Raw genomic sequence first — 18484 nt, forward strand, 5'->3', positions numbered from 1 at the left:
AATGAGCATAGTTTATGGATTCATAGCATTAAAGCATTCATAAAAGAATTCTTATACATTACAAACGTTTTGGATAAACTATAATAGGTATAGTTTATGTATCATTTACTTCTCAAACTTATTTACCAAAGGTTTTCAGTTTAGTTCACGTAAATCTGTTAATGAATAAGTTTGTGAGTCATTCCCTTCGGGTTACTTCCAAAGTAACAAAGTCAAAAAGTCCTGTAAATTGTAACCAGAGTCTCTTGTAGGGAGAACGTGATAGTTGTGTATAGATCTATATTGGGTTTGACAAACCCACACCAGAGCTGCTTGCAACAGCTAGACCGGCAGGTCTGTGGTGACAAGTGTCATTTAACGGCGACGCCTGAAGAACGTCGTATTACGAGGCCGTCTATGTCAAGTATGGTTATGATAGCTCACATGTGGTATTAACAATCATAAGATTTACGGGTTCTAACTTTAAATTAGCGAGTTATGTCTATTTAGCTCACTGAAATTACTTTAAGTATGGAAAAATACTTGTACGCCTTCATATCAAAAAGGGTTTTATGTCGATTTAAAATCACTTTTTACATCAACAATTACATACTTTATTGTATACTTTTGGTCTTGGTATTTAAGACTACACATCATTCATTACGGAATTTTTCTCACATCAGAAAGGGTTTTATGCCAATTTAAAACCACTTTTATATCTTTAAGTATGACAAATAGTTGTTCATTTTCGGTCCTGGTATTTAGGACTACATAACTTTTGTAAGGAAAATATTGGATTTTTCTTGGTATCATACATCTCTTTACAAAGATCGATTTTCAAACTCTTACTGTCAAAAGCTTATGAACTCACCAACCTTTGTGTTGACACTTTTCAAAACTACTTGTATTCTCAGGAATTCAGTGAAACAGGAAATCAACCACGTTTTGAGGATGAGACGATAAATCGTCGAACAATTCATTTTGTATCATAATGTAATTGATTTGAATCATGTAAACATATACTTTGGTGTAACTTTTTCAATTATATTTATGATGGTTGTATTTACTTTGAGCACTATTATACTCATTGTTGTGATACTCTACATGAAGTCCTCCACCCCCGGACGTTTCCGCCATCCTTGGTTTGGGGGTGTGACAAATTATATCACCAATGAACTTATTTCTTATGTTATCAGTTTCATAAACTTTGTATCATTACATTGTTGAAACTATTACTTACATACTATTGTCTTTGTGCAGATACCACTAAGGAAAACTACAACATCCTACAGGTTCTTATCACAAGTTCTCAACCACTTCTCTTCCATTCTGCATAAATCTGTTACTCATGAAATACATTCAATGATAATTTTTCTGCTTAAACAGCATGTACTCATCTATCTTGTTGGCTACAACATACTACAGAGTAGCTAGATAAAGTAGGACCAACGATTCTCATTGTTTTCTTTATATGGACTATTAGATTTTGTTGCTAGTTTGCCATGGTAAACAACAAAATGGACTGTTAGATTTTTTTGCTAGATAAACAACATGTTCTCATTGTTTTTTTTATATGGACTGTTATCTATGGAATTGGAATTCAATTCCATTCCAATCTCACATTTGATATAATTTTCTAGGTTTAAAATTACCCGACTCTTCTATGCTTGTTTTTGCTATTCTACTGTTGGCATCTCAATTATATGAAATATCTTTAGAATCAACATTCATAATATATCAATTAATGATTTTTCTTGTTGGATAATGGAGGAGCTTGGATCTCGCTTTGTTGATTCTTAAAAAGAATATTATGAAAGTAGGTCTTTCTTTACTAACAAACAAACATGCATACACTTTTATAGATAATTTTGAATTTTTGGTCCTATATCTTGTTTGTGTATTAACACTCTTGTTTAAAATGACCTCATTTCTTCTAGATGTATGGCATTTTGAATGCTATAATGAGCTAATGTGTATACTATCTAGACACCCCTTTTTCCATTCCTAACATTCCTTTGAACTATGTTATAATGTGCTAAGTTGGTGAAGGGTAAAACAGTCATTTATCATACTTAAATAGTCTTTATGTATGTAATATTAATTAAAGGCATGAACTATTTCAACTTTTTCTTTGTTCCAGGTTCCAATCCACTCCACTCCACTCCACTCCACTCCACTCCACTCCAGTCCAGTCCAATCCAATCCAATCCAATCCAATCCAATCCAGGTGATAACAAAAGCATCATGTTTAAGTTTTGTGCTTTATCTTTTATACTTACTATGACATTGTAAGTTGTTGTTTTTTTTCATTTTTAAATGCAAAAAATAACAATCTACTTTCATTAAAGTATATGCATTATACTTTTAGTTTTTATATTTTTCAAAGTAAAAAGTAGGACGCTAAAATAAATAAGCAAACAAAAGTACATTGGTATTTTAAAGTAAAAAGTAGTATGCTTAAATTTTTAGTAAGATATTTCTATAATATTTGTGATCTAACAGATTTATAACTTCCTAAGTTTTTAAAATTTTAGGGAAGATGTCACAATTCTTCTTATTAAGAGACACATTGAAACGAAAGCAATATACAAGTGTATGTTTCATAAACAAACGCACTGATGATGCAAAATCTGTTGGTAATATATCTGCCCCATTATATACACCAGCATTGTCTTCATCATCATCTCGTACCACATTATCATTTGTTGGTATTGTATCTGCCCCAACATTTGTTTCACGTGTTGATGCCACATCATCAACACATGCATCATCCATACCTACATCATCCAACCAGTATTCCTTACCTACATCATCTATCCAATCATCTCCACCTGCATCTACTACATCATCTGTACCTAGATCCACAACAAATTGTAGTGAATCGATTGAGGAAAATGTTGGTGTTCAACATCAAGGGTATTTACTTGGATCTACAGGACTGGATGGGCGTCTATATATTGGAGTGCGAGATAAGGAGTAAGTTAAAATTCTTACATTTTTATCAACATTGAGCTTCATGAATTTTACAATGCGGTTGATTTTTTCTTTTGTAGGTTATTTCCTTCGGGCCCATGTTCTTCCATTATCTATGAATCTTTTGGTGAAAGAGCTGATTTAAACGGGTATAGCTGGGCAACTTTAAGTGATGAGACAAAACTCCTTTATTGGGACGAGTTTCATGTATGTATCTCGTTTATGCAATTATTTGGTACTCGTTAACTAAAAAACTCATCTATATATTTTGTATTGTAGAAAAAGTGCCATTGGGATGATGCAAAAACTCCGTTAGTCCAAGCTTGTTGGGAAAATAAGGCAAAGGAAAGGTATAGACAATATATCTACAATATAAGCTCAAAATGGAAAAAGTCGACTCTAAAAAAAACAACTAATATAACATCAGAAGTGTGGACATCCTGGACTGCAAGATGGAATACTGAAGACTTCAAGCAGAAATCGGAACAAAAGAAAAAAATAGGCGTAGATGTGTAGCTGATGGACAAGCCCTTTCTACGCATACCGGTGGATCGGCTTCTCATTCCAGGATTGCTTCTGATTTAGTAAGTACTCATTTAATTTTATATTATAGCAATCTACTTTCATTTAATTTTATCTAGTTCTATTTTGATTTTTATAAGGAATAAGCCTAAATGCATAAAATAGCAATCTACTTTCTTTTAGTTTTATATTATAGCATTCTAGTTCCATTTTTATTTTTAAAAGGACTAAGCATAAATACATAAAATAGCAATGTACTTTCATTTAGTTGTATGTTATAGTTTTTCTAGTTCCATTTTGATTTTTAAGAGGACTAATCCTAAAAAGTATGTTATTTTATTTTTCATTTTTAAAGAGTGGAGCTTAAATGCAAAAAATAGCAATCTACTTTCATTTACTTTTGTATCATAACAATCTAGTTCCATTTTGATTTTTAAATGGGTTTAGCCTAAAAGTAAGTTGCTATTTTTTCATTTTTAAATATCTAAGCCTAAATGTAAAAATAACAATCTACTTTAATATTGATTTTTTTGTATATATGTAGAAGAAGCTTTGGGGACATGATCCGGCACACTATGAACTATTCTTGTATACACACACTAAGAATCACGATGGAGTGACTTTTTTAGTTGACAAAGCTAAAAAAATTCATGTAAGTTTTATTTTTAATAATTTCATGTAAGTTTTATTTTGATTTTTTGTATAAGTTTTATCTCTACCCAATTATAAAATTATAGGATGATTTTATGGAACGATGTGATCGGTTGGAAGCAATAGGAGAGGAAATTGATGAGGACAAACTATTTTATGATGTTGTTGGGGGACATGATCGAAAAAAGAGATTATATGGATTTGGCTCATATGGAAAGCGCATTTGTTCTAGTAAAGGATCTTCTGAAATGCATCGCGAACAATACGAGGATAATAATGCTGAGACAAAAGTCGAGATTGAGAATTTGATGAAGTTAGTTGAGACGCAACGCGAACAATATGAGGATATTCAACAAAAATATGAGGATGTTCAGCAAAAATATGAGGATGCTCAGAAAAAGAATGTGGAGTTCAGCAGAAAAATGTGGATGTTCAAGCAAAGTTTGAACAACAACTCGCACAAGCAATGAATGTCATTAACACATTGAGTGAACAGGTCAAAATTTTTATTAAACAATGATAGAATATTAAGTATCGAATAATGTTTTACGTTAAATTTGTAGCGACTTTTGATTTTGAAATATGTATCTTTTGATGCATTGGATATTTCTTTTAGTTTCTATAGAAATACTTTGTTATTTTTGGTTTTATATTAATTGTATTTTTGTAAATTGATATAATAAGTCAAATTAAATAACCAAATTTTATAGAAAAAAATGGTATGGAACGATTGTTATGGAATTGACTACAAAAAAGTTGTTACGAAATTTGCTACGGAACAAATAGCTACGGAATTTGTTACGGAACGAATGGCTACAGAACAATTAGCTACGGAATTTGCTATGAACCAAATGGCTACGAAATTTACTACGGACCAAATGGCTACGGAATTTGCTACGGAACAATTAGCTACGAAATTTGCTACGGACCAAATGGCAACGAAATTTACTACGGACTAAATGGCAACGAAATTTACTACGGACCAAATGGCTACGGAATTTGCTACGGAACAATTAGCTACGAAATTTGCTATGTACCAAATGGCTACGAAATTTGCTACGGAACAAAATAGATACGAAATTTGCTACAGAATTCATTATTACGGAATTGTGATGGAAGTGTGTTGTAGTTGAAATGCTACGGATAGATGTCATAGCAATGGCCATAGCAAAATTGCTACGAAACTATAATTTCGTAGTTAAACATTTTGCTACAAGAAATTTTACTATGGAATCTCATTGGCAAATTCCGTAGCAACTTTCGTAGTTATTTAGGTTTAGCTACGGAATTACATCATTTTGCTACGGAATTTTTCCGTAGTTAAATCGAAATTTTCTTGTAGGGCAAATCTCATCCATCCAGCAAACTATTTAATTGACAAAGTTAATTTGGGAAAACCAAGCAAAAGTGGTCATGATCCGATATGATAATATATAAGCTTGGATGTTATTGTTACAGGGGAATCTTCAAAGGTGCTATATCTCGACAAGAACATGGATGGGTGATCAACAAGGATAACTATTAGTAATTATAATATTGAAGATTTTGTTCACACTCGACGGAAGTGTTAAAAGACAAAACAGTTTAATGTCTTTTATTATTTTCTTAATATATCTTTTTGGTAACATATGAATGCATGTAACTGGCGTTGTCCATTAGCTTAGGAGTTCAGATCTAAAATTTCTTAAAAATAAGCTTGTTTCTCGCCACCTTTCATTGACGCCACCTCCTGGCGTTTGACGGTCAAATTTGGTTATTTTATTTGGTTATAAAAGGTGTAACAAAGCGATGAACTTTGTCACAAAACACATACAAACAGAGACAGAAAAAGAGAGATGGCAACAGCAACATGTGTACTTTCCAGCATAAAGTGTTCGACTAATAATCATCCCAGAAGTGTTAAAGTAGGAGATCTTAAGACTGCACTCTCAAGTATTGTTATGGTATTTATATACAAAAACTCAAACTCAACTTCATCTTCATCTTCGAATGTGTTGTAACAAGGATACGCATCAACTCATCAAGATCTTCCAATCAAACATATTATATGATTCAAATATTGAGTATTAATTTGAGCACACTGCAATTAATGCATTTATATATATGTTTGCTTGTATACTGATTAGCCATCATTACAAAGGCTGGAGAAGTCAACCCTCAAAACTGAAGTTGGTGAAGCTATCAAGAATGGTTCATTGGCAATGTTAAACACCCTCGTAGATTCAATCTTTCAGTTTGTGGACCAACCCATGCTTTCATCTCAGGTACGTATTATATATTCACTCCTCTCTTCCCACCAGAAATTTGTTATTTGAAGTTTGTGGACCAACCCATGATTCCTTATTTCTTCTTGTCATTCTCATTTTTATTGCACACATTTATCGATTTTTAATCTATATATTTAAAAAACTTATTGTTTATTAAACATAACATTGTGATTTAAGAAAATATATAGTTAAGACCATTTGAAGTTATTCGTATGTGGTTTATGATTATTTATATATGAAATTAACTTGTAGGAATAACCACAAAAAATAAATATTAAAACGGGAGGTGTCATGCATGACCAATTTAGAAAGAGAATATCACAAACTAACTTTTCATATGGTAAATCGATATTTGCAATTAGCTTTGCCAAATTACATTTTGGATATTAATTTCCCATGAACACTTTTCATTTGCTATTTATATTTTCAAAATAATAGGTATGTTTGCAACCACAAAAACTTGTTGCGTCTCTTTTGTCACTTTCTCATCTTTATTAAATGATATAACATGTGTCACTTAATTTCTCACGAGATTTAAGAGATTGAATGCTTCGTCTTCTTAGACCAGAAAGGATGTACTCACAACTCATCATTCACTTTTTATTTTTCCCATCATTTTGGTTTTTTCTTCACTTTCATTTCACTTTTCAAAACCCAACCAAAGAGTCATCTTTCGCTTCCTTTTAGTTTTTAAAATTTGTAATATATATATATATATATATATATATATATATATATATATATATATATATATATATATATATATATATATATATATATATATATATTTTGTCATATTTATATATATAATTATTGTGTTTATTATGTTACTATTGCAACTCTTACTACGAATGTCATATTTGCATGTCTTCTCCCATGTTAGTTCAAAAATGTTCAAGAATGTCATATATTAATTTTAGTTTTATTCTAGTAATTTATTTTAAAAGAACAAAATTACATACTTTTGATTGGATGCATTTTTGAAAGAATGTCATTTTAATTTTAGGTATTTAAAATATACATATTTTTTTATAGAATATACATATTTGTATAATTATTATACAAACATTTTTAAACTAACACGAAGGAATAAAAGTGCAAAATATAACATTCTAGTAAGAATTGCAATAATAACATAATGACACAATAATTGTAGGTAAGAATCAATTCAAAACATTGGGTCAAGTTTTTTGTCTAAAGAAAAATGGATATACTATTGTTCATTATTTTTCGTCTCCTTTAAATAAAAATACATATTGCTGTATAAAAAAATGAATTTCTTTTTTTTTTCAGAAAAACTCATTCGTTTTTTGGTTTTTTTAAAAGTTAAGATATATCTTTTATCGAATATATATATATATATATATATATATATATATATATATATATATATATATATATATATATATATATATATATATATATATATATCGAAATTCATTTTTTTTAATTCTTTAAATATAGATTCATATTCTTGAAATAAAACATTTTTCTTTTTGAAATTTTAACTCAGATTCATATTGTGAATCTAATGAAAATTGAAATATTTTAAAATTCACAATCTTAATAATTGTAAATCAATTTCACATTGTAAATCCTCAAAACTGAATATATACATCTCCGATTCATAGTGTGAATAAATTCACTTGTGAATTTTACTAAATTAATTTACAAAAAAAAAAACTTACTTTGTTTTGTTGTTGTTTTTTAATATTTAGGTTTATTTTTTATAAAAATTATATATATATATATATATACACACACACACATACACACACACACACACATATATATATATATATATATATATATATATATATATATATATATATATTCATAATTTTTTGTACTCATAAAATAAACATTCATACTGAAGTATAAAAAATATATATTCTTTTCGAAATTAGCTCAAATTCACATTGTGAAATCTATTGAAAACTGAATTATTTTCAATTAAGATTCACAGTATAAATAATTGTAAGTCATATTTACATTATGAATTTTAAAAACCAAATTATATATAGTTCAGATTCACAATGTGAATAAATTAAATTATTGATTTTACAAAACTAATGTATGAGTAATCAAAACATTAAAATATTACCTTCTCTGTCTCATATTTATTGTTTACTTTTGACTTTTGAAGTTTTTATTCTTCAAATTTGACTTTAAATATTTTTATTTGTGTTATATATTACTTGATGAAACTTATAAAATTGAAAAGACATTTAAAACACAATCCATTCATGTAATTTGCATCAACTATTATATATCAAATACAAAAATATTTATGGAAAACTGCAATAAAGCCCCTACATATTGGCCTCATAATCGATTTAGTCCCTATATATTTTTTTATTCAATTAAGTCTCAAATACCAGTAATCGTATTTAATTTAACCCTTTGACCCGGTCAACAGGTCATCCAACTTTCAAAAATTACATTTTTGGCCCAGATTTCAAAATTTATTACAAACTTGGTCCAAAATTTATACTTTCGGCCCAGATTTTAAATTTTTTTACAAATTTGGTCAAAACTTTACCCTTTTTGCCCAAATTTTAGAATTTTATTATGAATTCATCCTAACTTTAGTTTTCTTTACAACTTTTTTTCTCAAAGAATTGTATCTAATATGTTTTTTCTTTATAAAATCATATTTATACAAAAAATTAAAACGTATTTTCACATAAAAATTTAATAATTTCTATATATAAACTTTTTTTAAAAAGTTTTTGTATATGAAATACCTAGTTATAAAAATATATATTTATTAAGTATATAAATATATACAAAACCATTTTTATAAAAAAATGTATACAAATGCCTATCACATATATATATATATATATATATATATATATATATATATATATATATATATATATATGCACACAAATAGGTGTGTATCTATATTTTTTTATAAAATCGTGTTTGTTTATATTTATTTGTATAAAAACGTGTTTGTATACATTTTTTATAAAAACCGATTTGTATATATTTATATACTTGATAAATATTTATTTTTATAATTAGATATTTCATATACAAAAAACTTTTTAAAAAAAGTTTTTATATAGAAAATATAAGATTTTTAAGTGAAAATACGTATTTTTGTATAAATATGATTTTATAAAGAAAAAAGATGTTAGAAATAAATCTTTGAGAAAAAAAAGTTGTAAAGAAAAATAAAATTAGGATAAATTCGTAATAAAATTCTAAAATTTGGGCAAAAAATGTAAAGTTTGGACCAAAATTGTAAAAAAAAAATTAAAATCTAGGCCAAAAGTGTAAATTTTGGACCAAACTTGTAATAAATTTTGAAATCTGGGCCAAAAATGTAATTTTTGAAAGTTGGATGACCTGTTGACCGGGTTAAAGGGTTAAATTGAATACGATTACCGGTATTTGGGACTTAATTGAATAAAAAAAATATATAGGGACTAAATCGATTATGAGGCAATATGTAGGGACTTTATTGTAGTTTTCTCAAATATTTAAGGTCAAAGTTGAAGAATAAAAGACTAAAGTCAAAACTGGAAAATATGTTTGGGACGGAGGGAGTATAAAATTACAAGGAAATATATTTTGATTCATATGTAAATTTCACTAAATTAATTTGTGAATGATCAAAAAATTGAAATAGTAGGTCATATTCACATTATGAATGTTAAAACTGAAATATTGGAGTTCAGAGTCATACTGTGAATCTGAATAGATCAAGAGTATTTTTTATCGATGTTAATGTATATTTATAGATGGCTAAAGTTCGAGAATTCTATTATATTTAGTTTTTTTTTTATAAAAAATAAACTTAAATATTGAAAAAAAACAACAAAACAAAGTGATTTTTTTTAGAAAAAAAAAAGTATTTTCATATATAAATATGGATCTCTATGGAAAGAGGATAAAAATTTATGAATTTTGGTGTATTCGATTTTTTCGATAAAAAATATTGTCTAAAAAAATTAAACGAAAAAAAGAAATGAGTTTTTTGACATAATTCGGTACATATCCGTCTAATGTAAAGTCTACAACTCTTTCATTGGTCGTTGATCATTATATTTTCTGAAGCTCGGTTCATTGGTTTCTTGTTAATAATGGTTTTCTATTGAACTTCACGCATATATATATATATATATATATATATATATATATATATATATATATATATATATATATATCGGCAAAAATTCAACAATGAACCATTTTAAAACATGGAACTAAGGAACCATTTTCATCCAAAGATTTTTATCACTTAAGCGGACGTGAATGCATCAGATCATAACAAAAAAAATTCACTTCTTTTTTTGTTTTTATATTTTATATATATATACACACACACATACACAAAAATTTATAATTTTTATCTTTTTTCCACAGACATCCATATTGATATACAAAAAACCAACTTTTTTTTCAAAAAAAAAAAGCTCACATCATTTTGTTAGTTTTTTTTAATATTTAGGCCTATTTTTATTTAAAAAAAATAAAATATATCAAAATTCATAATTTTTGGTACTTTTTAAATAGTCATTCATAAAAAAAAATTGAAAATTTAGCTCAAATTCACGTTGTGAATACTGAAAACTAAAGTTTATATATATCTCCCTACCTAATAAAAAAGTAGCACATTTGCCACGTGTCAATCAATTAGAGTTTCACATTAATTATTTGTCACTTGTCATTCTAAGGTTTTTTCTCATTAATTAAATTTCCACTAATTCACTCCTCCATTTTACACATATCAAACACGTCAACAAAAAATTTATTTGTAATATCTATTGCCTAATTTATTAAATTATTAATTTTTTTATCATTGCTCAATAATTACCTTATAATTTAATTAAAATTATTTTTACCTTTCTAATCCGTGTTGCCCACGGGTTATAAACTAATATATATATATATATATATATATATATATATATATATATATATATATATATATATAGTTTAAATTCACAGTGTGAATAATAGTAAGTGAGATTCATATTGTAAATGTTGAAAACTGAATTATATATAACTCAAATTCACTATATGAATAAATCCATTTGTGAACTTTACAAAACTACTTTAAACACTTCATTTTGTTGTTTTTTTATAATATTTAGGTTTATTTTTTATCTGGTAACAAAATACATACATCAAAAATCATAGTTTTGTGTGCTCTTCAAATAAATATTTATATTGATACTTAAAAAAGTTTTTTTTTTTGAAATATCTAGCTCAGATTCACGTTGTAAATGTTGAAAAATAAATTATACTCAATTTAGATTCATAGTATGGATAATATTAAGACAAATTCATGTTGTGAATCTTAAAAATTGAATTATATATACATTTCATATTCACAATATGAATAAATTTACTTGTGAATTTTACAAAAACAATTTATGAGTACTTAAAACGTTAAAATATTATAAAACTACAAAAAAAAAATACTTTGATTCAGATGTAAATTTTATTAAATTAATTTGTGAATGGTCAAAGTGTTTAAATAATAAGCCACATTTACATTGTGAATGCTAATAACAAAATTATATGTAGTTCAGATTCACAGTGTGAATTTGACCAACAAAATAAAAATACTTATATTAATATGAATGTCTATCTAAAGAGTACTAAAAATTATGAGTTTTGATATATTTATTTTATTTTATTTTTTTATAAAAGAATAAGCCTAAATATTTATATTAATAAAAAAAGAACTAACAAAACGAAGTGGGATTTTATTAAAAAAAAATCATTTTTTTAATATCAGTATGGATGTCTATGGATAGAAGATAAAAAACTATGAATTTTTGAATATTCGGATTTTTTCGATAAAAGAATAGTCACAAAAATAAAGAAAAAAATGTGAGTTTGTTGTTATGATCTATTTGTGTCCAACCTCTTAATATGATCTTCTATTTGACCCTTAATCATTATCTTTCTAACTGTCAAGATTAGTTTCTTATTAAAATTCTCAAATAAGATTATTACAAATAAATAAATAAGAATTCTTTATATAGGATATGTGTTTATAAATTGCTATTTGTATATAAATAATATTTGAGTTACTTTTATAAAAGAATGAAATAATCTATATAAAAAGTTGTAGTAGACATGAATACGAACATGTGGATATAAAGAACGTTGAAAACATTGCTTGTATAAAAAAGTTATGATTTTTCGAAGTTACGCGTTACAACACATTGCATTAGTATTAGTTAAAAAATATAAAACGAAAATATATTACTTTTTAGCCAAAGTAGTCTTGATAAAAGTTCTAGTGCACGAAATTACAAAATTATGGATATAAAGAATGTCGAAAATGAAGCTCGTATGAAAAAGGTACGAGTACCCGAAGAAAAAAATAGCTAGCAGCTGACACGTGGCAACACCGGAGCCAATCATTGCACCAACCTCAAGGACACGTAGCAAAACCGAAGCCTTTAGATCCAACAAACCATGATGGTATGGCATCACAGACAATGCCATGTACGGCACGGTGTGCTTGTCGAAAAAAATCCTATAAATAGCAAATCGAATCCTCATTCATGCCTTGCTAATTTCGATCGAATTCTCTCTCTACCCTCGTGATTTGATTTATTCGTTCTTTAGAATCACTTAGCGAAGCGTTGTAGAATCTTTTTAAGAAAAAGGATTCAACGTCAAAGTCACGCTCACGGAATTTCAATTTTTCGTAGACGATCATGTATGGTGAGTTGCACTTACTATGCTTGTTAAGTGTGATTTGTATTATGTTCATTGTCGTTGTTATGAACCTATAAATAAGATTTATCAGTAATATCAGTTATAAGACTGATTAATCTACATACGAGCGTGGTGTCTAGGAAAGATCTTAGTAAGGTGTTTAAAGTGGATTTTCCAAACAATATATTTATATATCAAACGGATCCTACCTCAAATATCATCTTACTTGGTCATTCCTTATTAGATAAAAATTGGTATCTTCTGGGATTAATGAAGAGTCTAGAAAATAGTTAATATTATCCTAAATAATATAAATGTAAATGAAAACTAAAACATAGTAATATTTATATTTAGGTCATTTAAAAGAGAAAGCTTTGTTTTAGACAAAAAGCTAACTTACCCGCAAATCTTCCATCTTTAACAAGGTGAGTATGTAGTTACTTTCATGGCACATATTTATATTAAGGTATTAAATGTTAGCTGAATGCTTATATATGTATTGAATGTTCATTATCTGGAATATGTGTTAAGTGTATGTTTGATAATACTACATGACATGTACTATGTGTGCCATATATGGTTATATATTGTGTAGTTAACATGCTACATTTATTATTTTGGTTATCATGCTTAGATTACATTTACGTTGGATACTGAGTAATCTCATATTAGGGGTGTGTGAGAGATTTGAACATATAGGAGAGCTCTGTTCTATGGGATTATTACGTGACAGGGCACTATTACGTACCAAAGTGTGGTACACACTAAGTCATTTAACGGAGTAAGATGACAACCACTGACTATTTTAGACAATCTTGTGGAATATTATCCAGTGTTCATTCTTGTATATGTTGTGTACTCTATCCCCCCATGGTTGTCTTTATTGACTTATACTTTCCAAGGATTCCCCGAAGTAGTATAGTCTACTCATTACTTACAGTAATCCATTAGGATAGATCCCATAGGATCATTGTTATAGGATCGGTGTAAGAATCAACGGGTTTGGTAACTAGTGGCGTATTATCATAGAGATATATCATATATTTATTGTTTGATAATGTTTGTATTTGCAGGATAAGTATAATAATAATTATGGATTGAAAACCCTATGTGTATCACCAGGTTCTCAAACATGACCCACTCGAACTTTATGTATCACAAGTAGTAGTATTAGGATTAGTGGAAAATTATAAGAATGTGTTGAATGAATAAGAGATTTGTTATGTATTATGACTTGTAAAATATTATGCTTGAAACATATGTTTGTGATAATTATTATGACATCCTTAGATGATTTGATATCCAAAAATGTTTAAGTTTATCTGAAACTTTCCGCAACAGAGTTCTATAAAAGACTACCATTTTCAAAGCATAAAAGAATTTTTTTTTTCAAGCATGAAATTAGGGGATGTCACCGCAACATAGTTCTAAGCATGCGCCACAACACCCCTACCTTGTGCTAAGCATCTCGCCAAGAAGAGGTTGTCATGCAGGTAGCGACAGGAGAGCAGAGAGAGAAAGCAAAAATGTAACGTCCCATTTTCACAACCAAATTTTTTCATTTTTATTAAGATAAAACTTTCCAATATATTAATCCCTTATTTAAGAAAAACCATTTATTCGAAATTACATTTATTAAAAATCATAATATCATAGAAAACACGGAATCTCCAAAGTTGTTGATGAGTGTGTACAGTCCCGCCTTCGCCTTCCCGCAATCACCAATGATACCTGAAACCATAAACAACTGGGTAAACATAAAGCTTAATGAGTTTCCCCTAAAATGCCCCATACGATAAACATACTAGCATGCATAACTGCCGCTCCTTCGCCTTCGGCCTGACTGGGACGCCTCGCAGACCTTTAGTCTACCCAGGCTAGAATACCAGGGTTTGTTGGCCCACCCCCTCAACCCAACCGCTCCTCCCGAGCCTTCGTGCCTTCGGCTTATAGCCGAACTGCATAGGGTATCTTGTCCTACATCACAAAACTGGACCGCCTTAACCCACCACTACCATATGTCGATATGTAAACAAACAAGGATCAAGCAGGCACATAAACAGGCGAACAACAATCACATAACCCACTCCTACCTACTAGTCCTCTCACAACACACAGTCCAGCTACCAGCTAACCTCCATGAAATGTGTAACCATAAGTAGAATGAGGTGAGATAGCCACCCGAACAGATGATCCTACTCTATAGCCACAATCAAACGAGGAAAAGGCAAGAGAGCCTAGACCAAGAGTTCTCATGCTATCCTACATAACCACAGACAGTCCCTAGGTCACTCCACCAAATGATAACCAGTAAGTACAGATAACATACCGATCCAATAGTGTACTATAGCATAGCAACATCTTACATACCAGGATACCGATCTAACATATCGCTACAGCATAGCAACATACTCGATACGAGGATACTAATCTAACAGATCACTACAACATAGCAACATACTCGATACGAGGATACCGATCTAATAGATCGCTACAGCATAGCAACATACTCAATACCATAATACAGATCTAACCGATCACTACAACATAGCAACATACTAAGTGGCAACAATCTAAGAAATGCATGACCGCATATAATCAGAGGTGAGATAGCCACCCGAACAGATGATCCTACTCTAGAGCCACAACCAAACGAGGAACAGGCAAGAGAGCCTAGACCAAGAGTTCTTAGGCTATCATACATAACTATATATAGTCCCTAAGACATCCCTCTACTAACATATAACTGAAAATTAGTGGGTCGACATTGGTTCCTTCGACCCACAGTACAATGAGGCAAAACTCACCTGAAATAAAGAAACCCGAGAATACCATGATCCGCTCCCTGCTGTACTGCTTGCTCCCACGGATCCACTAACATTAGAACAAGATAGAATCTCAATCAATAACCCAAAATCTTCAAGTTTGACCCAAAGTCAAACTTGGCCAAAAGTCAACGGCCAACGGTCAACAAAATTCAACGGTCAGCAAGCCCTCACGTCGTCACCATTTATGGCCCATGTCGTGAGCCACTACAGGACAAGATAATTGAAGCTTTCAACCCTCACAACATGACATGCATCTCCCTTACGTCATGAGATCCTACGTATGCCATTTTGATCCAAAAACCTCTTAACCCGATAAGCTACCAATTCATCTATTCCACAAGGCTTCCTAGCACTCCAAGGGTCATAAAAACCGATGCTTTAAGGTCTTGTATGTCCAATACAAGACATAAGCCAACTTTATGGAGTCCTAATGTAACATCCCAAAAATCAAGGATAAAAAATTAATTTTTATTATAATCAAAGCATAGATGTAACTTGATCCAAACATTTAAAAAACATTTCTAATTAACACAATTATCAGAGTTGAATCCCAAAATCACATATTGCGGAAAACACGGGTGTATGCGCTGCGATCGAGTCGGGCCCTTCACTTTCAAACTGGAAGTACCTGAAACCAAAACCACAAACTGTAAGCACGAAGCTTAGTGAGTTCCCCAAATACCACATATAATGCAAACATACTGTCAGGGATATCTAGGTCGGGCATATATGGGTGCTCGACCAACCCTTGTCAAGCATATCTGGGTGCCCGACCTACCCTTATCAGGCATATCAGGGTGCCCAACCCACCCTTATCAGGCATATATGGGTGCTTGGCCTACCCTTTAGTCTTATTTCAACCAATTACGGGGTCTATCCCACCCCTACAACTACCATATAAAATCATGCATATCTCACATAAACATCAAACAATACATACCACCTTAATAATTATCATAAAGAAAATCATTAAGCTATATCAATACTAGTGGGTCGGCCTTGGTGCCTTCGACCCGCAGATTCTACGAAGGGAGACTCACCTCGAATGCAAAAGCTCACTGAAAGAAATCCTTAGCTATTGCCTTGATGAATTCCCAAGCTATCAATACCAAAATATCACCCAATTAGCAATTAAGTTCTAAACCATGATCCATAATCGAATCTTGGGGAAAAATGACCATTTTTCCCCTGGCCCAACAAGACTATCAACTAAGACCCAAGCTCGAAACCAAACAAGCCCAAAACCATAAGATCCATAAAAGCCCACTAATAGCCCAATTTTCCAAATTGGGCCCAAACCCTTACATGGGCATTCACTAAAGCCCACTTGCTTTTTCTAAACCAAACACATAAGCACTTCAGCCCTTGCTCCAAACTTCTTCGATAAGCACTTAATCACTTCATCCCTTGCTCCAACTCTCCAGTCAGATTCCTATGGATGACTTTTCACATAAAGTTGGCAACTTTACTAGGTTGCATGTCTTAATGGGACTCTAGATCTCAAAAGAGCTTAATGAATGGTCTTAACTCATGCATGAACTCAAAAACTCTACAAAGCTTGCATCTTTATGAATGAGGGGCCCTTACAATGTCCAGATCTACTAGATTGAGCTCCTAAAACAACCTTAGCTCACCAAGACCAAGAAAAGGGACTAAAATGGCCAAAACCCAGACCAAAGTAGATATATGAAATGAGAAGATAAGATCAAAGCTTTTTACCTCCAATGGACTGCAAAAAATGGAAAACCTCAAGATTTACAAGCTCCTTTCCAGGTGGTGATTCTTCAACAAGCTCCAAGCTCTTCAAAGTATACAGAAATTCTCAAAAATCCTTTACAGTGACTTAAATGATCCAAGATATGGCTAAAGGTCGTCTTCTAGGGTTTAGGAGGATGAGGGATGGATACAAGATGAGGCTCATGAAAGAAATGAGTTTTAAATAGGGTCAAGGGTCTTAATTTAAGGTTTCATGGCTGAAGGGAGTACACCCCACGTACCCCTTGGTACACTGAGCGTACTCAAAGACCACCCACGTCCATTTTCCATAGCTACGGCAGGCGTACCCCAGCTTACGCTAGGCATACTCACGCGCATGCCACTTTACATGCATGGGACTAATTTGCCAAATGTTTCCATTAAGGTCCAAAACTGTCAATAACTTCAAAATACCATAACTCCCTCATCCTAGGTCCGTTTCTAACGAAACTTATATCTACAAAAAGGTAGCGAGAATCCCTACGCTCCTAAGAACACACCCACGCCTTAAAACCTCCTGAACAAAACCCAAAAAACATAAAAGATCGAGATATCCAATTACGATTATATCATTGGCCTTTGAAGACACAATCAAACACTTGGATCACTTATACTATGACACCCACATCCGAATTGGGCCAAATCCTTCCTTGCCCAAGGCCCTAAGCCTCATGAAAACTGATGATTGGGCCGCAACACCGATCAACGAAGCAAATCTAAAACTGAGTGTTACACCCAACCCTCCAACTCTTTAAATCTTGGATAAATATGCATAAAACCTTAGATCTAGCAATAAGGAAACATAAAGCTTAG

The 18484-nt window shown here is 30.6% G+C and overlaps 1 protein-coding gene across 2 annotated transcripts in view; it reads left to right on the plus strand.

The window, feature by feature from the left end:
* The first annotated feature begins 5914 nt into the window (after nt 1-5914).
* LOC145091895 (carotenoid 9,10(9',10')-cleavage dioxygenase 1-like) overlaps nt 5915-18484 on the plus strand; it is a 28369-nt gene continuing 15799 nt past the window's right edge. The window contains exons 1-2 of one of the 2 annotated variants that reach the window (XM_079029711.1): nt 5915-6068; nt 6252-6389. In XM_079029711.1, coding sequence (XP_078885837.1) covers nt 5961-6068; nt 6252-6389 — 246 coding nt within the window. In that variant the 5' untranslated portion in view covers nt 5915-5960. The remainder of the gene's footprint in view (nt 6069-6251; nt 6390-18484) is intronic. The other variant, XM_079029712.1, reaches the window with a different exon arrangement.

Source organism: Lactuca serriola, chromosome 3 (assembly GCF_051521515.1).
Source record: "Lactuca serriola cultivar US96UC23 chromosome 3, Lser_US96UC23_V15, whole genome shotgun sequence".
Classification (NCBI taxonomy): Eukaryota; Viridiplantae; Streptophyta; class Magnoliopsida; order Asterales; family Asteraceae; genus Lactuca; species Lactuca serriola.